The 27,087-nt window shown below is 36.8% G+C and overlaps 1 protein-coding gene across 3 annotated transcripts in view; it reads left to right on the top strand.

Moving 5' to 3' along the window:
• Stxbp5 (syntaxin binding protein 5) overlaps window positions 1–27,087 on the top strand; it is a 145,525-nt gene that overhangs the window by 68,678 nt on the left and 49,760 nt on the right. For all 3 annotated transcript variants that reach the window (XM_028764346.1, XM_028764345.1, XM_028764343.1), the window contains exons 9-16: window positions 4,654–4,732; window positions 12,732–12,886; window positions 13,974–14,046; window positions 18,112–18,259; window positions 18,478–18,545; window positions 18,798–18,838; window positions 24,106–24,326; window positions 24,795–24,973. In XM_028764346.1, coding sequence (XP_028620179.1) covers window positions 4,654–4,732; window positions 12,732–12,886; window positions 13,974–14,046; window positions 18,112–18,259; window positions 18,478–18,545; window positions 18,798–18,838; window positions 24,106–24,326; window positions 24,795–24,973 — 964 coding nt within the window. The remainder of the gene's footprint in view (window positions 1–4,653; window positions 4,733–12,731; window positions 12,887–13,973; window positions 14,047–18,111; window positions 18,260–18,477; window positions 18,546–18,797; window positions 18,839–24,105; window positions 24,327–24,794; window positions 24,974–27,087) is intronic.

The raw sequence follows: 27,087 nt of genomic DNA, 5'->3' as shown, positions 1-27,087 counted from the left end.
TTTCTATGTACACATGTACACGTACAGATAGAAACATGAACACACACGCGTACCATGAAGATAATTTCTATGCAACAGTTTTATTAGCTGTACAGTGGAAGAAATGAATGAGATGAGATAGCAAGTGTGTATCAACATGTGGAAATTGAGGAGAATTTTGCTTCATAAATTCCCTTTGCAAAGTCATTTATCTGCAGAGAGTGTTTTGTGCAGCAAACTAGGCTAGGCTCTGCTGCTCCTTTTTGGTTTGCTTTTCTGCTGTGACAGAACAGCTTTTATTAAGAAGAGAATTTTTGACAGTGCTGCCATGGTTGTTCTTATTCTGAAGCCGTCATCTTGCTTAAGTGATTTGTTGGGCCAGGGCGCTCACACAGGCTGTATTGTAGCCCTGGGCTGGGGGGAAGTACCATTGGTTGAGAATTTTTGTAATGTCCGCTTTACCAGAATCAGTTGATTCCCTAAGGAAATGGAGATACTGGACAATCACAATCAATAGACGTCAAGAGGAAGTGATGTCTTAACTTTCTAGGTGTTTTAAATTTCTAGAGCATTCTCATTCATGCAGTCAACAGTTTACCAGTAGTACAGACAGGGGAGTTTTTATCCTTGTGAAGGGTCCCTGAATTAAAACTAAAATTGAGGTCTATGTACACGAAAATCAATATTATATATTAAGGGTGAAATATATAAAAGATCCTATTTATTTACCTGCAATTCACAATGAGCCTAAAAATAAAACCATACTCATTGTTTATATAGTTTCCTCCATTTTTGTATTTAAGTTCAAAGACTCATAAAGACTCAGACGAGTGAGCACATGGATGGATTTTGATGATCCTGTATGCCAGCTCCCAAGGATAGTCTTGTGTTACCTTTCCAGCTGCAGCCATCATCTGGCTTCTGGGCTTCTCAGAATCCTGAAACTCTCACGATTCGCCTGCAGACATCAAGTCACTGCTACCTGTCAGTGCTTGGGGCTTAGAGGAGTTTGGACTTTTAGAAATATATCATAAGTTGTATTTCTTGTCTTAGCTAAGAGGCGAAGTCCAGATATTATGACATTCCTAGGCACCTGCTTTAAATGAACTTGATTTCTATACTAAGTAAAAGGCAAATTCTCCAAGCCAGTTATTTTAAAATAACATTATTAGCATCGGCAGTGTGTTTTTCCAATTGGCCAATTAATTTGTTAGAAAATCACTTTCTATTTGGAATATAATTCATACTGCCTAGGTAACTTAAGATATACTAACAGTAGTATTAAAATCAGTAAAATAATCCAGACAAGACCAATTCTATCTAACTCTAAATATGTAAAAATGCCATTTTATCATGTGACCACACATACAAAACTGAGATATTCACATTCTTCTCTGTATGCAAAAGTATTTTGTCATGTAACCTAACACACAGAATTGAGATATTTCAAAATTCTAAAATCTGGTACGTGTTTTGCATTCGCAACACATCTAAACTTGGACTGACCACATTCCAGGTACCCAATAGCCGTGCAACTTGTGTAAATCATATTGGACTTTGCTCTAGACTGAGGATGTATGTGCAATTATAACTGTTTCAGTTCATTCTAATTAGTGAAATTAGCAGTTATATACTAATTTTTGTCAGATTCTTTTTTAACAAACATTTATTCAACACAAATTGGTTGAGGACCTCCAGTCTTTCAGAGGTGAAATACTAGAAATGTGTTAGCCTTGATGAGCTCACGGTCCAGTACCTAAAATGCCTTATAAACTGATAACTACCAACATTTTAATAGTTGTTGATAAAGGCAGATGCACATGCTGTTCTGGACTGAAGATAGGTAGAAATCATTCACAAATTCAGGACATGTAAGTATAATCTTTAAGGAGAGGGTTGTTATGAAGCAGAAAAGAGCAGGGCGAGATTATTTTAGTGAGAATACATAAAGGTACAAACACATCGAAAGCAGGGCATCATCAGAAACTATAGTGTCTAGCACGGGTAGAGTTCTGACGTGTAGCAGGCAGTGAAAGCAGAGCCGTGTATGATGAAGACTACACGTTAGAATATATGAAAAAGTATGAACCTCATGCCAAGACTTAGTAAATGGCTTTTCAGTACTACACATAAAATTGACATCTTAAAATCATGGCTTTTATGGTGATACATCAAGATGACCTGACAGGTTGCCAGTTAGTGAGCAGCTGAATTAAGAGTAAATAAATACAGTTTCAGCATTGGCAGGGAAAATGGATACGCATGATGAAATTCTGGAATAAATGTCGGTGGGAACGTGGTGAGTCAAGGCATGTTCTTTAATTTATATGTACTTAATAAAATCAGAGCAAGAGCATTTCTTATGTTTAGGAATTGGTTTCTTTAGAATTAGATGTAGATCATTTGCTTGGGCCAGTGACATCATTTAAAACACTCAACTTGGGAAAAAATAAGAATGTGCATGAAAAATGATTTGTGCATGGAGAAACACATAACTTACAAATGAATAAAAATTTGTAAGACTGAATACTAAAACACAATCGAAGCAGTTTCAAAAGACAATTGAGAAGAAAAGAGTTAAGGGTCTTGTCCTTAGCTAGTTTTCATAGAAAATCTACAAACCTAGTTTCTAAAAGCTCAGAAAATGATGGCCTCTGAATGTTGCCAGCTGTGTGAGACTGGAAAGCCCCCTCCATGGAGAGTGCAGCACTCCTGCAGAGGACCCGAGTTAGTTCCCAGCACCCACATCAGGAGGCTCAGGGGAACTGACAACCCCCTCCTGACCCCTTCAGATGCCTGCCATGCTGCTGCGGTTCTGTCCTGTACATTCTCCCTTAGAATCAGGACTGCGTTAGGGTTGTCTGCCCAGGGAATATTCAGACATGCAGTTGCTATGCCTAAAAGCTGAGCAGTTTACTAAATATCCGCAAAGGTATCTAGAAAGACAGTGGTTCGTAAGTGGAGAGAGAAGCCAGCCAAGCCTGAGCGCTTCCGTATTTATTTGTAGCGGTTCTGTTAAAAACGTAATATGCAAGACAAGTGCTCTGCCTCTGAGCTAAATGCTAAGCCTCATTTTCTCCTTTCTCATTTTTAATCTGTATTTGTTCGAGAATCTATTTAGATTGACTGCTTCTTCTTGAGTCAGTTTCAGTACTTAACTTCCTATGATTTTTATATTTTTGTTTTTAAGTGTGTGTGTGTGTGTGTGTGTGTTTTATGCATGTGGATGTACATGCATGTAGACCTCAGAAGTCAATGCTGGGTGTCCTCCTTGACACCCAGATTTCTTTTATGGCCTAATGAGGTCTGCTTTGAAAATGTTTTAAAGGTACTTAAGATTGTCTATTTTGTTTTGTTACGTGGTGTGCTTTGTAGATGTCTGTTGATCTAATTAACATTAGAAGCTTCAGTTTTCTTGTTAATTTTCAGTTCCCTTATCCATAGGAATTCCTGTCCTCTAGAAATTAAGGTATTGAAGTTATTAAGTATTATTATTGACCTGTCTGCTTTTATCTTCTTTGGTTCAATTTTGTTTCATATACTTTAATGTCCTAATAGTAAGTATTACTATTTGTGTGTCTCCCTGGGGTACTGGCCTTTAGATTGCCAATGGAAACACATGAGGTCTCAGACTTGGAAAATAATTTATTCAAATGTCCTTTTCCTCAGAACTTATCCCAAAGAAATAGCCAGAACTTGTTCATTAAATATTTACTGGATACCCAATACAAGCCAGAGAGTGTGAAAGGAGAAATATTTAAACACACCACACACACACATCCACACACATTTGCTGAACAAGGACAAAGAGAAAGAGCAAGCATGACTTGCACAGACTGTGGTAGGGTCTTTGGCCCAAGGCTCATGTTGTGAAGGAGGACATACATAGAGTGGGGAGTGTGAGTTTGTAAGGGTCCTTGAGACCATTTCCAATTTCCATGATCTGCTAGAAGAAATGTAATGATGCTGAGAGTAATTAATCTGATTTTTAAAAAATAAAAATAAAAACAGGAGGATAGATGTTTACATTTTCTTGGACTTTTATGTTTCTGACATGAACCTCTAAAATTAGATGAAGAATAATAATATTTTTTAAGTAATGAAAGTGTTTATAGCAATTGTTTTGTTTATAATCATTTGATCATAATAGATCCATGGGATTTTCTCTAGAAGAGATGTCATTGAATTTCTTAACAATTTTGCAGCCCTGGGAAGTTAGGTGAAAATGTGATAGACTTCTTTTTCTCAAATTTTGCTATTTTAAATATTTATTCACGAGGCAGACTGAAGTCCTCTTTTGCTTATCTATAGGTACAGTTAACATTCTGGAAGACTACCATTTTCTCTTGCAAAGATTTAATCACATAAATATTAGGCTATTCAATTTATTTGCTTTTTCTATAGTAGTTCACACAGTAATTTAACTTCATCACTATAAAATATCTTATTTAAAAAAAGAAATATCTTATTTTGTACTAAATGTTTTAAATTGTTTTAAGACATTTCTTGGTGGGTTTCCTTAAATTTTATTTTTATCTCAGTAATTATACATATATGAAATTAAGAGTTATTTTGTCTAATGGTGGGTTTCATTATATTTAATTTTCAGTTTATAAATTATCAATGTAAGAACATAGAGTCATCTAGAATTTAATGCAGGAAAATATATTTTAGGAAAACAGTTGAAGGATGGGAAGAAACCAGAGCCATGCAAGCCTATCCTCAAGGTGGAGTTCAAGACGACGAGATCTGGGTAAGATGGCTCATGGCCATGCTCCTTATACAGGGCGGTGCCAGCATCACGCAAGGCTACATAGTTGAGTTTGAAGCCCTACTGTGAAATAGTCCAATCTGGTCTTAAGGTTTATGCTTTCATCAATTACCCATTGGTTTCTGTCTTTAGCAGTTTAACTGTACATGTTGGAAAGTGAATTATTTTTCATACCAAACATGATATATTCTGTTGGTCCAGGGAAATGGTAATATATATTTGCTAGTGTGAAAAGTATGGAAAAGTGATAAAGGGGAATAATTAAAATATACTCTATCCTGTATATAGGTAAGAGTCTTCTATTCAGAAATTAAATTTCATAAGACTGTTTGACAGTCCCAGAAATGAATGCAGCTTACTAAGTGAACAAAGTTGTCAGTGATATCCTAACACAGATACTCTGATGACACTGAGATGAAGTAGGCGTAAGAACTAGTTGATTCCCACAATCTAAATGTCTTAATTTTATGTATGAAATGCTGTATTGAATATATAAATCTAATATGTGTGTTTAGAAAAAAACTTTTAAAGTATTTCTTTGGGAATTTTGCTTCTCTTTAACTTCCAAAGGCATTTTTACTTCCGTCTTACTTATTATAGTTGTCTTTACCCAAGGTATCTAAAGACGGACGATCTGTATAGGATAGTTGAGTGGTCCTCAAATGGAGGGAACTGAACCAAAAACAGGGTTAGCTGAGGCTTGTCCCTCAATCCACTCAGGCATTAAATCAGAAACTGTGCAGTGAGAGCCAGAGACCAGTTTTGATTTACTTTGTAAGAAACTCTGATGCTGTTGGTACATTTTCATACTCGAGTTTGTAAACAAGGGTGTTGGAGCTGCCTGCCCTCTTTCCCTCTTTAACCTGTCATCTGACTCAGCTTTGCTCTGACCTCTTTTGAGAAAAGGCCATAGACTTTTTTTTAAAGAAAGAAAGAAAAATTATTCTTATTTATGTATGTCTTCATCATTTCTAGCCTTCCTGTGAGATCTAGTATGAATATATAGAATCGATTCAGAAACAGTTAATAATTTCATTGACATCCAGGGGAAAGAATTATCCATTCAGTTGAGCTTGGAAGCCCTCACTATATGATCTTTGACACAGAATTATCTGGTTGCTTTGTGCTTAGATGTTATCATTTTTTACACTCATGTAGAATGGATGTGATGACTTTCTTGAGTTGCTCATGTATGCATAAAAGTTACCCATTACCCAGTACATAATAACCTACAAGTGGGTAAAAAACCTTTTTTCATTAAGAAAGCTTCAGGCACCGAACAGCTATAGTTTGTCATATTTACCATATCATAAAAGAATCAAAATAGGGAAAAGGAAGAGCAAAAGCAACAGCAGCAGAAGATCTAAAAGGAAACAAACCAGAAAAAATAATCTGTGCTTATGTGCACCATGGAGGTGAGGTTGTTAAACTCTGCAAAGGGGCAAGCCCAGACCCTGCCCTCAGTGCATAAGCCTGCTGCCTCCCTCAAACTGAGCTGCTGCTGGCTGCTGCAGTTTCTCTACACTAAGGAAAGTAGCACTGATCCTGTCACAGATTTGAAAGGGAAATGTTAAAAGGATGCATTGCTCATTGGCAGGCTTTTGTCTGAGCTATTAATGTGATCAGTAGGATCTCCCTTAACTATCTCCTCACCCCCACCCCTCTTCCTCCTACCTGGGATAGAAAATTCAATAAATTAAATAAGATTTTATTTTCCCTTGCTTCGTGGCTTTCTTCTTTGATTAGATTGAGACCCTTAAACCAGCCCCTGCTCGCCTGCTGCTTCAGTTCCTATTGGCAAATCAGGAGATCTTATGGAACTGTCATCATCCATTCAGGGACCTTGTACATTTTTTTTCTCTTTGCTTAGAAGTCATTCTAGGAGTGAGGACCCTTCTCCTTTCCTTCTTTCTTGGGGTATTCAGAAATATGCTCTTGAGATACGCAGTTTTCTATTCTAGGATGTGTGTGTGTGTTTGTGTGTGGTTCTGTTTATTGATTACATATATCTGTTTAAGTATTAGACTTGGTGAAAGCATGAGGCATGAAAGCAGCTGTCTCACTTTAAAGCCCCACCCACTCTACACCCTGGCTATTTTCAACATACTTAGAACAGCAGATGCTGACACAGGGATGTGGGAAAGGGGACCCTTTATGCCTAATGGGCATATAGACTGGCATGACTGGAATATAAACTTGAAATCAATGTCAAATATTCAATTACAGACCACTTTGGGATATATGTCCAAACAATAAGTCAATACTAGGCACACACTTGTAATTCAGTTTGGGCAACAGAGATGGAAAGATTACTGATTACTGCAAATGTGAAGATAGCCTCTTTGAGTTTCTAGGGAGGCACAGTGAAACCTGTCTCCTGGCAAGACACAGGCATTGCAGTCAGAAATGCACAGCAGCTCTAGGTGCCTGCATTGGTTGGGTCTGCATAAGTATAAATCAGTCAACAGTCCAGCAGAGATGGTGGAAGGAAACAGAGAGTTACACATCTCATCACTGAACTGAATATGACTGATAGATACAGGGAGGTAGGTCATTGCCTTCCGTTGTACACATACTAGACATCCTACCAGGTGCCAAGCAGTGCTCACAGAGATGGTTCAACAAAATGAGTCACAGAATGAAAACCAAGTCATGAATCTGGGAAATGGATTTGTACAGATGCGAATAGTAAGAGTGGGAGGGAGCTAAGAGAGCATGGATGGGTGGGTTATTCATAATACTGTGTGGGTGCACGCATGTATGTGTGTTCATGCATGTGTGTAAGTGTGCATGCGCGTGTGGGCAGGAGCATGCACGTGTGTGTGTGTGTGCGTGTGTGTGTGTGTGTGTAATTGTCAAAGAACAAAATCAATCCAAAAATAAATGTTTAACAGACTTGCACACCTATATTGATTACTTTTGCTCATAATAGCTAAATTGTGGAACTTGCCTAAAGGTTTATCAACACATGAGGAGAATACTATGTTTATACACAATGGAATCATATTCAATATAAAGGACATAGTTATGACGTTGTCAGGAGAATGGATGTAACTGGAGATTTTTATGGGAATCAAAATAACTCAGTTCAGACATATATTTCACATTTTCTCTTGTAAGTAGAATCTCAATTTAAATTTCTATAGGAAGTTAACAGAAAATGCAAAGAGAGGGAGGAAGTCAAGGGGAGGATAAAGGGAACAGGAAGTATGAAGTGTGTTTGTAGATGGAATGTCACAATGAGATATGTTACTTTCTATCATAATATACACTTGAAAAAAATTAAGTAAAATATGGAAAAAAGGAAACAAAATTTTATACATTATGGTATAAAATCTTGGCTTAAGACATGTATTCGCTGAATTCGAGAGTACGTATAAAAATCAGGCATGTCTCCCAAGATTAAGAGACATGATTTCTTGTTTTTATTTTAAATTAGTGAAGGTTTCTCTTGGCACAAATATTGGAGCGTAGAGAGGGATGTTGAAACTGCAAAATCTAAAAATGAAGACTTGGAAAAGTCATAGAGTGAATCCAAAGGATAGATGACAGAAAAGATGTTCTTTCTTAAATCCTGGGGAGGTTTTGTGTGATAGATATCTCAAACAAAACAAAACAAAACAAACAAAACAAAACAAAACAAAACAAAACAAGAAACTAGCTGGGCAGTGGTGGCGCATGCCTTTAATCCCAGTACTTGGAAGGCAGAGGCAGGAGGATTTCTGAGTTCGAGGCTGGCCTGGTCTACAGAGTGAGTTCCAGGACAGCCAGGGCTATTCAGAGAAACCTTGTCTCGAAAAACCAAAAAAGAAAAAAAGAAAACAAAACAAAACAAAAAAACAAAACAAGAAACTGTGCATTCTGTTGGCTCCTTGTTGCTTTGACAGAATGTCTGATAGGAACGCTTCCGAGAAGAGGGACTTGTTATGATTCACATTTAGTATAGCCATGCCGTCATGGTGGGTCCTTACGATGAGTGGGAGCAGCTCTGGCTGCGGGAACAGGAACATACATATGTGGTCATATTTTGTGCAGCATGAGGAAGCAGAGAGATGAATGGTTGTGTTCTGCTCTGCACATTTTCTCACTTGTTTTTAACTCCAGGACAAGCACCTGTAGAACAGCGCCCCCCATAGTCTGGGGGAGTTAACTCATCACAGTTAAGTCTCACTGCAAAACTCCTTCAGCCACACCCAGCTGTTTACATGCTGTCAAATTGACAACCTAGATTAACAGACATAAGTTTCCCCCTGTTGACTTGAAAACCAAAGAGACGATTCTGAAAACCATAACCTACTTCCATTCATCTTGTGTAAAACACATTGGTCTTTCAGATAATCTACAGAGTCTTAATGGTTCCAACATTGTTCAAGGATCTATATTTGGGGTCTTTACTAGGACTCAGAGAATCTCTTGAGTACCTGTCTAAAATAAAAGAAAGCTTAGTATTACCAGTGTACATTAGTACAGAGTAAACATCACTTCAAAAAGGAAGAATAGGGTATGATACCTTCTGGGGTCACTTATCCAAACACATCTATTCACAAGTTTATTTAATATTATTGTGTAGTCCACAAAATAGATGTAAACATAACTTTTTGATTCAGGATATAAGGTCATATATTTCCATCAGAGCACCTAGATTAGATGTTGATGAGTTACAGTAGAGATTGTTGTCTTCTCTATGAAATAGAATTGTACTTTCCATTTGAAAGCAAGTGTTGATGACTTAAAAGATTAGTAATACACATAGTAATGTAGATAATTACATAAAATTAACAGTGTAGAGTTTCGTGTCTGATTAATGAATAATATAGAGTGCTAATTATGGCCCATATTCTGTTAGGCGGGCTAATTATCAACGTATACGCTTACATTTCCAGTTTAGTAAGTACACTATACGCTCACTGATGTCGATGTGCTTCTTCATTATTTTTTAAGGCAGAGAGTTATTTACTACATGACTCTTATTAATTATTTGAGTTTCTTTGGCTTTAGTATGAATGTTGGTCCTGGCTTTCACAGGAGGCTGACTTGAGTCTTCTGTTTCTTGTGCCTTCTTTGCTCTGGTGTGATGAGTCCAAGGATCATACCGTAGACAGATAAGGAGGGCATGGGAGCTATTGAATGTTATCCTTTAGTGGTATTTAAAATGTCTTTCACACACTGTTTCACATTTATGTACATATTTGTGATCTAGTCAGGGTCTAAAGTAACAGAGATTACTGGAAAGAAGATAAACACTGGCAGTCACTGGTGGTAGTACAGGCAGTCAGGATGTGGGAAAGATTCTTAGGATCTTGCAGGAGAGACTCCTTGTGAGAATGGATGGGTCAAGAAAGGCTTTCAGGGTAGTAGAAGTTCTGATTGGACTCTTTCAAAGTTGGATTAGGCAAATAAAAAAACTGTAGAACTTTCCAAGTATTATATAAAGCCAACACAAAGAATTGAGGTTTGGAAAGGCGGTGGCTAACACCATAGATCCTAATAGAGTGCACAGCATTTTTTCTGGATTCAGAGCTATGTATCCCATTACCATGAACACCTTGAGTGTTCTTGTGGCACCTTGTTTTCTCACACAAAGCTGTCTCCTGACTTAGTACTGTGTGAACTGATCACTTAACTAAACTAGTCTTCAGGAATGGTTTTGGGCTTTGAAATGCAGCTAGCTTTTCTCTTCTCATACCTTTGGTGCTGACATCATTGTTTGTTTATCGATTGTATGTAAAGAAAATACTTACATATAATTCTTGAATTTACCACTTCTAAAAACTACCCATGGATCCTACTCTGTAAACAATTGAGAAATATTTATTCACCAGTTAACTCTTTTTTTAAATTTAGTTGTATGTTATAGTAGTGGCAAAGTACAAAAGAGATGAATTTCTGTTTATTCATTGTATGTGATAAGTACAAGAAAATTAAAGAGTATCTGCTCACTACAATGATAGCCACACAATGATTAGAGTTTGAAACAATGGCTATAGGAGTGTAGATTTATTCAGGACAAATTTTTGAAATTGGATTTTTGGAGTTTAGCCAGAAAAATAATATTATCCAAATCACAATAATAGTGATTATAAATAATAGGTAGAAAATGGTTAATGAAACATATTCTTTGTTAATACATTTCAAGGACAGTATAACTTTTCCTAATGTGGTGGGCACTGTTATAGATAAAGCAGAGAATAACATATTTTTTTAAAAGCCTTCATAGAAAGTATATTTTGATGAGACAGAAAATGAGCAAAACAAATTAGTTTTCAATCATACGTACTGTGGAAAATAAAGCAAACAAGGAATGAAGGTGTGTGAGAGTGAACAAAACCATTATAGAGAGAGACAGGTATTCTGTTCAGTCCCTCACATTCTCTATACTTTGAATAAGTGCCCTAAGTAAGAACAAATTTTCATCATTTACTTACAAGATATCTATCTAGCTGCTTATCTAACTAACTGTATTTTAGTGAATATATTCTTGTTTTATATAAAAATGTTTGAGGTTTCAATTTTTATGTTGTATTGTTAATTTATGTGTATATTTTGGTACATGTTCCATAAGGGAAATTTTGCCATGTGTAGTTGTGATGTTTTGATGGCATCGACAGTTATAACGGGTAATGCTCACACAGGATGTTCTGAGGGGCAAGTACTGCTTGGTTGGAGTAGTTGGAGGGTTACATACCTGTCAGTATGTATGTCTCTGTTTCCTTGATGTGAAATCCAGCTTGCAGGAGACCAGAGCAAGGATGTGAATGCAGGGGCTTGAGCTCCTGGCCTGGCCCTGGTACCCTTGCATGTCACCGTGTGCTATTGATGGTAGGTAGGTCTAAAGACTGAACGTTCCACAGAGGTGAAGGAAACAGGATGATAGCATGGAGAATAAATATGCAGGCCTTACAGTAAGCTTTTTCTAGATACTAAAACGTTACAAATGAGGGGCTGGAGATGGAGACTAACAGTTGAGAGCACATACTGTTCTTACAGAAGATACAGTTTGGTTCCCATCACCCACATCAGGAAGCTCATGACAGCCTGCTTTCCAGCTCCAAGGAATATGATGTCTTCTCTGACGTACTCCAGGACCTGCACTCAGGTGCACATTTTCATAGATAGACCTTTCATTGAAAATAAAGTAAACCCTTTAGAATAATTTTTCTAAAAATTCTTTTTACAATTTTTTAATAATTTTTCTAAAATTATAAAAAAAATTTAAAATTTATATGTAGGCAATTTTGAATGATTTATATGCACATTACATGTTAAATAACTTCATATAAAGGAATATCAAATCAAGTCTAGGATTTAAAAAAGTGTACCCATATTGTGATATATGAAAAGATACTTAGGAGTAGCTTTTATAACATAGGTGTAGATAAATCATGTACTATTCATGGTGACTAATATGTATAGTGAGGGCAGGTGTGGTGTTGTGTACTGGAAACATGAGAATTACAGAGGCAGACAGCCCATAGAATGTGGTGTAAGACTTCAGCGTTAGTAGAGGAGATTCTTGGAAAACATTAACACCTGTAGAAAATATTTGAATGACACTTTCCCAGTTGTCAAAAGTGGTTTATAACTAGTACAGTTCTTGCTATGTCCTTTAATACTCAGAGTACATACTGTAACTACCTGGTGCCAGGAGATTTTCTTGGGAACATTTGTTGAGTAGCCTTGTTAGCACCAAAGTAGAAGCCACTCAGAAACTCACAGAAGCCTTTATGGCGACTGTCCACAGGAAATAAAATGAGGACTAAGAGAAGGCCTACAGTCAAGTGTGGCTCGTGCCCATGTTTATTGTAGTTTAATTTTTAGCAAACTAGGTTTGACTTTAGCCACATTAAAAATTCTACATATAACTTTTCCATTATGTGAAATATATTTTTTTAGAGGATACTAGCACTAAATAGCTATATGATGCTGCAAAAAAATAGTGCCCATCAGATATTTGCAAACATACTATGTCTTTTATTTCCAGGGAACCTTTTATTATTTTGTCAGGAGGCTTATCCTATGATACCGTGGGAAGAAGACCTTGCTTAACAGTGATGCATGGGAAAAGCACGGCAGTGCTGGAAATGGACTATTCAATTGTTGACTTTCTCACACTCTGTGAAACGCCATATCCCAATGGTAAGGCTCACTGTACATACATACTAACATTCAAAGGAGCCTTATGCTGCAGTAAGCATAATGGGGTTCCCATATTCCTTGGATGTAATGCTTTAGGGGAAAGCATTCTGCCTTCATAACAGGGTCAGTTTTACTTCAGCTGATTTTTATTCAGTACACTTTATCGCTTCCATACTGTACACTGATATTAACTACCACTCAAAGACAGGCACTGAGCATGTTGAGTAATTTAAATTCTGCAAGACAATATTTTCCTCGATTTCTCCAGAGAAATCCAATATAGGCATATGTGTATATACATAAAGGATTGCACTAGGTATGTGTGTGTGCATGAAGGATTACAGGACTAACAGTCTGAAAAAGTCCAGAATGAGTTAAAGTCATGGTTCTGAAACATGTGGGAATCTCAGGGAGTAGTGCTGGGCTTAAAACTCACAGAGAATTCTGTCTTTGTTGGGAAAGCTGTCTCTGTCCCTAAGACCTTATTCTGATAGGTTTAGCCCCAGCCATTCTGAGAGTAACTGGTTGGTTCAGCATTCCAAATTGACTGCTAGTCATTTCTAAAATATTCCTTCAGGATAACATCTAGACTGGTACTAATCATGCAGTTAGGGGCACCACAGCGTGGACAGGTTAACACAGAATGCATTTAAACATCTATCTGTCTTTTCATTTTATTTGGATCTTTTTGAAGTTCAAAGATACAATTCGTTTTGTAGTTATTAACAGACATGTATTAACTAACATGAAAAAGATTACAGAACTCTATCGACTTATTCTGAGATTCTATAAGGATAACTGATCAGGGTTAAATTGTGTGTATCTGCCACGTCCTTGAAAATATAATATCAAAAAGAATTTCTTTGGGGTTCTTGTCTTACTCTTCTTTACAAATATATAAGAATTTTGAATGGAGTACTTTGTACATTTATCTCATCCAAGACATATCAATTATATGAATTGTTCTGAGCCCATGGAAATGCTAAACACTCAAGAAATTGAAACAGGAGCTCAACTAGATGTCTGTTTTCTGTGGCTGCCCCTGGAGTCTGTAAAATCTGTTCATGAGGGTGTTCTCCTGTTGCAGATTTTCAGGAACCGTATGCTGTGGTTGTTCTTCTGGAAAAGGATTTAGTGCTGATAGACCTTGCACAAAATGGGTAAGGACACTGGGTGAGCAACTCCGCTACTGTGTGGGAAGCCACAAGACCTCTTTTAGCATGACATTAAGGAATTACAGTCCACTAAAACTTTATATTTATAAACATGATCTCTTTTTAGTGCTCCAGATTCACATTTCTAGTAATCGGAAATGTATTGATTATAGTGGATATCATAGATTCTTCTGTTTCTCTTTATCATTTTATTGAAAATAGTTTGTTTCCCTCACTTAATATATCCTGATTATGTTTTCCCATTCCACTTCTTCCCCACTCCCCTCCCATCTGGATCCACTCATTCCTGTCTCTCCTTAGAAGACAAAAGACTCCTCTAAGGGATAATAATAAGATGTAATAAGATAAAACAAAACAAACAGAAGGATAAGAACCCAAGAGAAACACAAGAGACAGAGACCCACTGTTCTCACACACAGGTATCCCATAAAAACACTAAGCTTAATGCCATAATATATATACAAAAGACCTATAAGGCTAAAAGAGAAAAGAAAAAATTATATATAAATACAATAAAAATAATGAGATAAAATTAATAATAATTTTAAAAATAAAAGGAAAAGCCCAGCCATGACATGACACTATGAGACAATGAGCCATCATAGGCACTGGTGACTAGTTTTCTGCTGACCATATACTCATTTGCAGGTGGTTAGCAATAAGATATGGGACCTGGCTTAGAGTTTGGGGCATATGTCCTTTTCTTTCAGCTCCGGGATGTCATCTGGTACAGAATTGTTCAGGCTCTGTGAGTTCCTAGGTACATCATTTATGTTGATTTAGAAGGCCTTGTTTCCTTGATGTCCTCCATCCCCTCTGGCTCCTACTCTTTCTGCCTCCTCTTCCATGGAGATCCCTGAGCTCTGAAGGGAGGGATTTGATGGAGACATCCCATTTAGGGCTGTGTGTTCGTTCCAAGTTCTCTCGTTCTCTGCATAATGTCTGGCTGTGGGTCTCTGTATTTGTTCCCATCTGCTACAAGAGGAAGTTCCTCTGATGATGCCTGAGCAAAGCACTGGTCTGTGAGTATAGGGCAATGTTAATTAGGGGTCATTTTATTACTACTTTTTTGGATCAGTATTATTTGGTTTTACCTTAGATCTTGGTCACCCAAGCAGTGTCAGGTGTGGGTTCTATTTTCTATAGTGGGTCTTCAGTCAAGTCAGATGTTTTTTATTCTCACAAAGTTTGTTGCCAGCATTCCCTGAGAATGCATTTCAGGCAGGATCCCATTGCAGATCAGAGGGTTTGTGGCTGGATTGGTGTTTATGTCTCTCCTTTAGTAGCATGCAGTAGACCTTCCAGTACCAAAGAAACTAGTACGTAGGGATGAAGGCTCCTGTAGGCACCAGTTCAGCTTCTCCATGTGCAATGAATTGTGATTATCTGTTACTCAGCTCAGAGTTTCTTTAGTTTCTTACATTTCTACTTCATGCTTGTGTATGCTGAAGCCGTAGATAAAAAGCTTGTCCAAAATGGACCCATGTCAGGTTACCTCTGATGACCCTTTTACTCTCTGTCCCTCTCTTCAGTCTGTTGTGATGTATTGTGCCAGATTCCTTTCGGATTCACTAGAACCTGCATCATGTTCCTAATTACTCTAAACTACTGATTGCTATTGTTTTAACTACTCTGCCTGCTATTTTACGAAGATAGTGGGTATTATTTCTAAGCTGCTCTCTTGCTAGCTTCTCATACTGGCCTTAACTTATGGGATAGCAGCACTGTGTGTAATAGATCACATTTCATATCTTCTCTTGCACAATGCTTTGCCAGCCAAAACCCTCCTCTTGTTTCACTGTCATCAGAATCCACACAACTTTGACTATGTGATTTATGGCTTTTCTAGACTCTACAGACATCTCTGATCTGTAAATCCCTACCCTATCAGCTCTTTGTAAGAACTCCTGGTACTTGCTCTATTTATTACCTGTTGTCAGGAATACTCTGTCTTGTGAAGGGAACTACACATTACTTATTTTCTCCCAACACATGACAGTGAAGCACAGCATCATTCACAGTAAACCTCAGGCTAAGGTGGTTCTGCCCCCAGGGACTGTTAGACAGTTTCTGTACAGATACTTTATTAGTGGGATGCTACTGGCATCTAGTGGATAAAAGACAAATATACTTCAGACATCTACAATACACAGGCTTCCAATTCCAAGTCAAGACTTCTCCCAGTATGAACGGTACTAAGGATGAGAAACCTAGTATATGTAAGTGGTACTGTTTGCTGGTTTTGTTTTGTGAGCACATCTCAGCTTAGAGGCTCGTACTTATAGTACTTATTTGTTATAAGGCTTTTTTGTTTGGTTGGTTGGTTTTTATTTTATAGAAGACCATTTAAAAATAACTCTGTATGACATCCGTAGAAAAATATATTATTAATGTATTTTTCTTTATTTTCATCTACTAAGTAATTCATTTGAACAATGGAATTTGTTGCATGTGTTCTAACTGAGATATGATTAAATCAGGAAAAATACTATTCAAGTCAAATGGGAGAAGGGGTTTTAGTTTTGCAGAACTGTCAATTAGATGTATGAAATCCTAGATCCTTGGAGCAGAGGAGAAGATATTTTAAAAAAAGAAGAAAGTTAATTTTTGTTACTTCTCTTTTTGGGTGTGTTTTATCTTTTGTCTGGGGGTAAAAGTAAAAATGATTGGACTCATAGTCTATAAAGGTTTTTCCCTTAATTATCATTTGTTTTTAGTATTATTAGCAATGGACAAATTAGTAAATCTAATATATATAAAATAGTCATTTTGTACTTTGTACGTGACTCAGCTAGTTTCCACTTTTTAAAAAGATACTTTAACTAGTCTCATTCTAAGAAGCCTTGCTCTGTTTTTGGTTTTTAAGCACATTAACATTTTAATAATTTTAAAGCAATGCTTGTTTATCTTGATAAATCAATTACATGGCTATAAAATGAGGTAACCTCTTGGCTCACCAGTAGTGTGTCTGACTTCATATCCAAAGAACATGAAAAGTGTAATTATAATTTGGATTATTACTGAACTAAAATGTATTAGCTTTCTGCCAGTGTGACAGATGCCTGAGAGTAAACATTTAAGAAAGGAAGTATTTGTTGTTACTCATTGTTTGAGAGGGCTCCATCCATTGCTGTGGCTCACACTGGCAGCATCTTATCTTTGCAGGAAGATATCATAAAGCAGTTGTTAGGCTCACAGTCTCTTGGCAGCCAGAGAGCAGGCAGGGCTGCTGGCGCAGCAGGTCCTCTCCTTGAGTCCACTGGGGCAGGGCAGCCTTGTGAGATGGCTCTACCAGGGTGAGCCGCCCATTGCCCATTAGTCCTCTCTGGAAATGCCCCCGAGACACACAAGTGTGCTCTGCTCAATACTCTGTCAGCCCACTCATGTTATATCTGTGGTTGACTGACCCACGAAACAAGTGTTCTCCGTTCAATATTGGATGAGGTTTTACACTGATGGAGGAAAAAATGAATTGAGCCGGGCGGTGGTGGCGCACGCCTTTAATCTCAGCACTTGGGAGGCAGAGGCAGGCAGATTTCTGAGTTCGAGGCCAGCCTGGTCTACAGAGTGAGTTCCAGGACAACCCGGTCTATAAAGAGAAACCCTGTCTCGAAAAAAAAAATGAATTGAAATTTATGGTAGCTGTACCTGTAGAAGGGTAAGGTACTTGGTTGACATACACATAGCTCATTGATTCACGGCAGCTTCAACTTCTGTTTGAGCTAGTTTTTAGCTCACCTGGTTCTGACAGGTTACTGAAAGCCTTTGTTGTTCAGGAATCTGTATCATAAATTAGGTATGAGAAGCACATGAGACAAGTGTGTATGTAGCACGCAGCTTGTGTGTGGCAGTGGGATGTAGCTGCAACCACAGCCTTTCTGTTCTTCGGTGGATAAAGAGCATATTCTGTAATAAAACTCTTCAGTGTTTTTACACATTTTCATAATCAAATCAATGTAATCTTAGTAGAATGTATAGTAATGTCTTCATGGTTGTGTTAATCATAGCTTACAATGTGTTAATGCGTTTTTCTTTTTCCTATTGTTAAAGATACCCTATATTTGAGAATCCCTACCCTTTGAGTATACACGAGTCCCCTGTTACATGTTGTGAATATTTTGCTGATTGTCCTGTGGACCTTATTCCTGCACTTTATTCTGTTGGAGCTAGACAGAAACGTCAAGGTTACAGCAAAAAGGTACCAAACCCGAGTTTCACTGTTTAATTTAACATGTTACTATCTTAAATTTGTCTCCTTGAGGTGTTGATAACATTGTTAAATTTTTAGGAAATTATTTTTTGGAAGTAACTTATGTGTACTATGTTCATATCTTCCTAATATACCTCCATATTGTATGGTAATTATCTGCTATAGAGAATATATATTTCTAAGTCAACATTCATTTTTTTTTATAGGAATGGCCCATCAATGGTGGTAATTGGGGCTTGGGTGCTCAAAGTTACCCAGAAATAATTATCACAGGGTAAGTAAAAGTATATTCTTACCAATTAAATCAGTAATCATTAATGTGCTTGATGACAGTTTGAATTTTAATTCACTCAGTAAAGCTTTCTTTTATGCTACAATGTGATAGAAAAGTTATCTGTAAGATTTCACTGATTTACAATGATTTTTGCCTTTTACTCATCTAAGTGAATAAGTTTGCTAAAAAGTAACAATTTTTTTTCCTTTTTTATTCTTCTCTTTATATTCTTCTCTGTCTTGTTTGTCCTAGGCATGCTGATGGATCTGTTAAATTCTGGGATGCTTCTGCAAGTAAGTACTTCAAAGACTTGACTACTTGTTGTATTCCACGGCCATTGCCCCTATACATGATGCTTTAAATAACCATAGAAACCACTTTAGAGTTGGAAATACCAGGTTATCAGCTTAACTTATTGTTTTATTCATTATGTGCGTTTAGAATTTTTAAGAGTGAAGATATTTTAATGTTATTAGTACACCAAATAATAATTCTCAACAGTGTTCCAATCTTTTCAAATAATCCTCAGAAATTCTCTTTAGAAGTTAAAAATAGAAGTGAAAATATATTCCAAATCAGAAAATTTTTGTGTCTAATTCTAAGTTAATACTACAAAGGGTTTTGTTGTCTTTGTAAGTGTGAGCTCATGATTAGACAGGAGTAAACGTGGGAAGATACAGCTGTGGTGGTTAGAGACCACTTAGAGCAAGCACTTCTGGGAGTCACTTACCTCAGGAGAGCTAGGGTTTTATCAGGATGTTTGATAATACTGGTGCCTTTCGAAGAGAACCGTTTTACATAGAATGTCATTTTAGGAAATGTAATGTGTTCTCCATGTGTTTACACCAAAGATTTTGTGCCAAATTCCTTTTATAGTTTTTCTTTAGGTTATCTAAATCCTTTGTGAGGATGGAAATGTCTGAGTGTATAATATATTAAAAACTAGATAGAGAAATCAAAATATTTAGGTAAGTATAGGTTGTTTTTCTTCCATAATATGATTAACCATTATATTTGATTTTTAATGATTTGATGGAGTTTTTTATTTACAAATTTTTCATACAATATTTGATCATGTTCTTTCCCTCCCTCAACTCCCCCTGGATCCCCGACCTTCAAACTCCTCAAACTTCCTGCCCACCCCCAAAATAAGAAATAAATAAGGAATAAAAGCAAAACAAAAATCAATAGGACAAAACAAATCAAAAAGTGTGCATACACACACAATGGAGTTTATTTTGTACTGGCCAAATACTTCTGGCCTGGAGCCTGCCCTGGAGTGTGACTGATACACCCAGTGACACCCTACTGGAGGATACTGGTTTTCTCCTTTGCAGCAGGTATCAGTTGGAAATAGCTTTTGATGATTTTGCTGATTTTGATGATTTGATAGATTCTGTGTCTGCTTCCCTTTCTCCATGCTGGGACTTGGTCTGGCTTGAGCTAGTGCAGGTCTTGTGCAGCTGTTACAGTCTCTTATGAGTGTGTATGTGCATTGATACCTTGGAGTCTTGGGTGGAAGGGTTTGATAAAGACAATCTATTTATGGCTGAGTGCCAAAGTCTTTCAATCCCTGCGCATTGTCTTATTGTGGGTCTCTTTTGTTAGTTACTGTCTATTGCAAAAAGAAGCTCTCAGATCAGAGTTGAGTAATGCACTGATCTATGGATATAGCACTGATCAATTTATTCTTGTTATCACAATAATAGCAGTAGTTTCCCCCCCCCCCCCAGGGCTCATGACCTAGGTAGTCTTAAGTTCTTGACCGCTTTAGTAGTTTGAGTTATAGGTTCCATGTTGGGTATAGGTTCCAAGCCCTGAGAGTAGGCCTTAAATCCAATTAAAAGAAAACATTGTTGGTTACTTTCAAACCATTTGTGCCACTATCACACCAGTATACCTTGCAGGCAGGTCACTGTTGTAGGTCACAGGGCTTGTAGCTCAATGATATTTCCCCTTCCTTGGAAATTCTCCTCCCATCCCGGTTCCTGGTCCATTAACTACCTAACCTCTGCAGTAGTTGTTTTGTGCAGAGTGATGGATATGGACCTATTTTCATTCTTCTACATCCAACTATGTACTTTGGCCAGCACCACTTGTTGCAGATGCTGTCTTTTCTCCAGTGTGCATCTTTGGCTTCTTTCAAAAAACTTAAGTGTCACTGTAGGTATGTGAACTTATATCTGGGTCTTTAATTATTATATTCCTTGATCAACGTTTTTATGCCAATACTCCAGGTTGTTTTTATTACACAGCTCTATGATACAGTTTGAAATCAGCTAATACCTCTAGCAGTTGTTTATTACTCCAAATTATTTTAAGCCAGACAGTTGTGGCACATGCCTTTAATCCCAGCACTCTGATGGCAGAGGCAATATGCTCAAGGTGGATAATCTTTTTTGAGGTGTTCTTGTATTCAGCTTGCAAGTATTTAATTGAGTGTTATGCATGTATGTTTACAAGGGAAAAACATTTTATGATAAAAGCAAATTTAAGTAATTACTATCCATCAATACAGCTCTACAGAAGGCACTACAAGAAAAACTTCAGTCTGAAGAGAAGGTTAACAGTATCTAATAGGACAATGGAATAAACAATACTAGAACAGTCCATCAAAAGAGGAGAAGAAACCAAACAAGGGATATTGGTCTTTAATTTTCTTTCTTCTGTTGTTGAGTCTTTGTATGGTTTTTTTTATAAGAGTAATCATGCCTTTGTAAAACAAGCTAGGAAATATTTCTTTAGGTTTTATTTTGTGGAATTTAAGGAGTATTGATTGGTATTAGTTCCTCTTTGAATGTTAGTAAAATCCCGTCCTGAATCCATCTGACCTCAAGCCTTTTTTTTTTTTAAATGGTTGAGAATTTTTAAATTACTGCTTCAATTTCATTATGGATTATGGGTCTCTTTAGGTTGTTTATTTCATTCTAACCTTAGTAGATCATCTATATCTACAAATTCATCCATTCCTTTTAGGATTTCTAATTTAGTGGAGTACAAATTTTATGTATGTCGTTATAATTCTCTGAATTTCCCATCTGCTGTAATATCTCCATTTTCATATCTAATTTTATTAGTTTGGATCTTCTTTCTGTGTCTTTTGATTAATTTAATTAAAATTTTGTTAATTTTCTCAAAGAACCACTGATTCTCCGTATTGATTCTTTGTGTTAGGTTTGTTAGTTTCTATTTCACTGATATCTCCACTTAGCTTGAGTCTTTATTTCTTGGCATTTACTCTTCCTCAGTACTATTTGTTAGTTTTTATTTTAGAGCTTTCAAGTGTGTCATAGATAAGTTGTCAATATGAGATGTCTGTGGTTTGCTAGTGTAGCACTTAGTGCTGTTTGTGTGCTTCTTAGATCCACTGTCCCACGGGTTTGGGTGTGTTGTGTTCTCTCATTCATTCAGCTTTAAAATTCTAATTTCCTTGTTTGATTTCTTTCTTGACCCAATATTCATTCGGTGATAACCTGTTCAATTCCCATGAGTTTATATACTTTCTGCAATTTCTTTTGTTATCCAACTGCAGTCCATGGTGATCAGATAGGGTGCAAGTGCTGTTTCAAGTTTTCTATATCTGTTAAGATTTGCTTTGTGTCCTAACATGTAGCCAATTTTAGAGAAATGTCAATGGGCTGTTGAAAACGAAGTATCTTCTTTAGTACGTGAGCAGATGCACTTTGATGTCTGTTAAATCCATTTGATTTATGGCATCTGTTAGCTCCAGTATTATCTCTTCAATAGACAGGTTTACCTGTCTATTGGCAAGAATGTGATATTGAAGTCTCCTACCCCAACTATCTCTGTATGAGGATCAATATGTGATTTTTGTTTTAGAACTGTTTCTGAACTTGGGTGATCTTGTGTTTGATGCATAAGGTTTTTCTTTAATGCATATGGAGCATCCTTCTATATCTCTTTGGATAATTTTTGGTTTAAAATCATATTTTATTAGATATTTAAATGGCTATACCAGCTTGCTTTTTTAGGTCTATTTTCTTGGAATACATTTTCTATCCTTACCCTAAGGTAATGCCTATCCTTGATGGTGAGATGTATTTTTTAGATGTATCAGAAATATGGATCAGGTTTTCTAATCCATTCTGTTAATCTATGTCTTTTTATTGGGAAATTGAGACCATTACAGTTGAGAGCTATCAATGATTTGTCTGTAACTTACTTTTATCTTATAGTAGTATCAAAGCTTGTTTGGTTTCTTCTCCTCTTTTGATGGACTGTTCTAGTATTGTTTATTCCATTGTCCTATTAGATACTGTTAACCTTCTCTTCAGACTGAAGTTTTTCTTGTAGTGCCTTCTGTAGAGCTGTATTGATGGATAGTAATTACTTAAATTTGCTTTTATCATAAAATGTTTTTCTTTCTCCATCAATTGTGATTGATATTTTAGTGGATATGGTAGTTTAGTCTGGCATCTGTAGATTCTCAGAGATTATGGTCTCAGAGCTTTGTGGCTTTCAGAGTCTCCACTGAGAAGTCAGGTGTTATTCCCATGTCTGCCTTTATGTTATTTGCTCATTTTCTTTTGGGATTTTTAATATCCTTTTTTGTTTTATACATTTATTGTCTTGAGTACTATATGTTGTGGGGAATTTCTTTTCTAGTCTTGTCTATCTGGTGTTCTATATGCTTCTCATAATTTGATAATCTCTTTCTTTAGACTGAGTAAATTTTCTTCTATGGATTTGCTAAAGATATTTTCTGAGCCTTTGACCTGGATTTCTTCTCTCATCACTAGTCTTATTATTTGTAGATTGTGTCTTTTCATGGTGTTTCAGATTTCTGGATGTTCTGGTTATGGATTTTTTTTTTAGATTTAATATTTTCTTTTGCTGAACTATCCAGTTTTCTAACTTGCCTTCAAGACCTTTCCTTCAAGACCATTCTTTATTCCAAGTCTTCTTATCTGTAGATGAAATTTTAGTTTGACTTTCTGAGTTTTATTTCAGCTTGCATTTCTTGAGTTTTATTATTTCTGTGTTAAATTCGACTTTCATGTCTTGAATGGCTCCCGTTGTTTCATTGAACTGTTTGTGTTGTCAGTCTTCATTGAAGCATGCATTCAGTTCCTCTTCAGTGTCCTTGAACAATCTTCATAGCTGCTGTTGTCACATCCCTGTATTATGCTGCAGTTACATTGTTTTCCTGCGTGTCTGTTATACAGGGTTGCTACCTCCTGAAGGAGGCATATCGCCATGGTTGCTCATGTTTGTGATTTTACACTAAAATCTAGATATTTAGTCATGACTCTTGAAGTGTAGATACTTATTTAGTGTAAATGTTTGATCTTGTCTTGGGTGGTTGTTCCATTCTTTGCTTGCTGTTCCCCACTCTGGTTTCTAGCCAGGTGTGGAATCTGTGGATAATCCCAGCAAAGTATGGAGGTTCTACTAGGCCCTTGGTAGAGAGAGATTAATGGTTGGCAGGGAGTCAGTCACAGAGGAATGAAGATGAGCAGGAAATGTCTGAAAAGGGTGGCAGGGCAGAATTAACAATTTTTGATTTTTTAGCTAAAATTTGTAATAAACTTTTTTCTAGTAACTCTACAAGTACTGTATAAATTAAAAACATCTAAAGTATTTGAAAAGTCAAGAAATAAAGACGACAGACAGAACACCGACATTGTAGATGAAGATCCATATGCCATTCAGATCATCTCCTGGTGCCCAGAGAGCAGAATGCTGTGCATAGCTGGAGTGTCAGCTCATGTCATCATTTATAGATTCAGCAAACAGGAAGTACTTACAGAAGTCATTCCGGTAATTGCCTCATAACTCTTTCCATGTCAATTGTTTGATATTTTTAAGCTTTAAAAACTTCTTACAGTTGCTTTTGCATAAAAATTTTGGAAGCAGGTTAGTATTTATATCACCACCTGTTCTGTGAAAAATTGCAATATATATACATATACATATATATATATATATATATATATATATATATATATATATATAAATGGACTATTAGGATCTTTAAGTATATTATATCTTTTATTTAAGGAATATCAACTTACTGGTATTCAATATATTCTACAGCCATGATGCATATGTATGTACATGTGTGAACTCACACCTATGTACACAGATTTTTAAAAGTTTAGTTAAAACTCCATTTTTTTCTTTTAAATATAGCTTTTTTTAACCTTTAAAAGTATTCTTTCTGGTATATTATGATACAATGAGTATTAACTATTTAGGAATAGTTTAACAGCCATTCTTTTATGACAGATGCTTGAAGTTCGACTGTTATATGAAATCAATGATGTGGAAACACCAGAGGGTGAGCAGCCGCCACCTTTGTCTACCCCTGTGGGCAGCTCCAACCCTCAGGCCATTCCTCCTCAGTCTCATCCGTCTACCAGTAGCAGCTCATCTGATGGGCTTCGTGATAATGTACCTTGTTTAAAGTAAGTTGCAAAGACGTAGGTCTGTTTTATATGTTACCTCTTAATTTAGATAAATAATAATCATTGGTAAGCTTACAACAGTATGTGTGTTCCTGTGTTTAGCTATGGTTAACTGAGCCTGTATTTTTATGGTTTAAAAAGGATGGTGACTCTGTAGTGTCGCATACCTAAGATGTCGAAGGTTTAAAGTAACGAGGTATGATGACTAAATGTCAGCATGTGTTTCCTGGCCTTGCCATGCTCTCAGTCTGGTCTGGATTCAATGTGCCTCATGTTCATTTCCTTCTCTAACCTCTGAAGGCTCTGCTTCCTTTCATCCTCACCTTGGATTTGACATTCTCACATTTTATTTTGTCTTTTCTTGAGTCATAGCATCACTTTATTGTTACTTAAAGACTTTTTTTTGCATCATTTTCAGACCCTACTATTTAATGCAGGGATAAATTAGATAAATTTTTTGTTTTCATTTTCTGTTCAGTTTCTATTTTTGAGTAGTTAAATTCTTAGGACATAGAGGAATAGAGCAACGAGTAAATAATTGTGTATTAGAAGTATGCATCTTTTTATTTCCTTTGTTTTCAGGGACTCACAAGCCTAGAAGTCCTGAGTATCAGAAGAGACTGCAGATCTTGAACTTTAGAACAGTGTTAGAACTATTAAAATCTGTGGCAGAGAGGTTCACCTTTTCAGGATAAACTAAATTTATATTGTGTTGTCAGGTACTCGAGTCTTGGAGGACCAGAGTAAATGTTATATTTCCATGGTTCGCAAGCTTCCCAATGCTGTGACCTTCTGACATACCCCTCATGTTGTGGTGACCCCCAACCATAAATTTATTTTGTTGCTACTTTATAACTGTAATTTTGCTATTGTTTTGGATCAGAATGTAAATATCTCACATGCAGAATATCTGATATGCAATTCCTGTGAAAGGTTCTTTCAGTCTCCAGTGAGGTTACTACCCATAGTTTGAGAACTGTTGTTATATTTAAAACTGATATGTCCGGATGTTACAATGACAAATAGCTTTCTCATATTTAGTCGGTTTTTTGGACATGGCTGGAGTGAAAGTTACTGACTGACCTCTGAGACTGTGAGCATTTCCAGAGCAGCTTAACACACAAGGGGCAGCTTGCCCTGCTTAACTGTGATCATTCATTCCATGGAAATAAAAAAGAGAAAGGAGCAGCATCCAACTGAGAACCACACTAGTCTCTCTTGTCGTTTTGCTCCCTGACACATATGCAGTGTTGTCGGCTGCCTTATGCTCCTAGATCCAGTTCTTTCTCACCCTGATGGGCTGTATCTTCTCACTCATGAGCCAAAACAACCCCTTCCCCCCTTAAGTTGCCTTTGTCAACTATTTTGCCATAGCAACAAGAATATTAACAAGTGTAGGCAGGTGAATCAGTTTTGAGTTACTTGTAAGAATTTGTTTTCTGTGGTGGCCATTATAACATTGGCATCACATAAAATATGACCATTAAGTCATTTTATTTTGATACTCTCAATGTTTTACCTAACAGTTTCTTTTGCAAGCAACATTTGACAGTAAATAAGAGGTAAACTACCCTATCACTTTCTCCTATGGGGCAGGAAAGTCCATGCTATTTTAACATCAAAAACATGCATAAGACTTTTATCTAGAATCTGATCACCCAGAACTTATTACTGGAGTCTGCAAGGCCATCCAATGATTTTACTATTCTTTTCCTTCAATGTTCTTTAATACATTAAAAAATATTTTCCAAGTGATGATTTATAACATCACCTTAATTTCTGATAAAGTCAGTGACATCAGGTAGCAAAAGAGCCAGTTGTGTCTCCTGATACTGACTCAGCTGTCTGAGAAGGCTGTCATCCCAGTTTCTGCAACAGTACACCTACAAGATGACCTGGGCTCACTTGCTTCCAAATACAGAGTGTGAGGGGAAGTAAGCTTGCTTCATTTCTTTCTTCTTACCTGTTTTATAAGGTACACTATTTTGCCCAGGGTGGACGAAGAATGTGGGTGTTGAGAGCATCAGAATTTCCACCTGAGCAACACCATGCTTTGTGGAGAAATAGTCCTGTTGGCTTCATCAGGTCGGGGTGTAGGTGTGGGGACAACAGAG

This window comes from Grammomys surdaster, unplaced genomic scaffold (assembly GCF_004785775.1).
Source record: "Grammomys surdaster isolate TR1022 unplaced genomic scaffold, NIH_TR_1.0 143, whole genome shotgun sequence".
Taxonomy (NCBI): Eukaryota; Metazoa; Chordata; class Mammalia; order Rodentia; family Muridae; genus Grammomys; species Grammomys surdaster.
The sequence above is the reverse complement of the archived record's forward strand: the minus strand, read 5'-3'. Positions and strand labels throughout refer to the sequence as shown.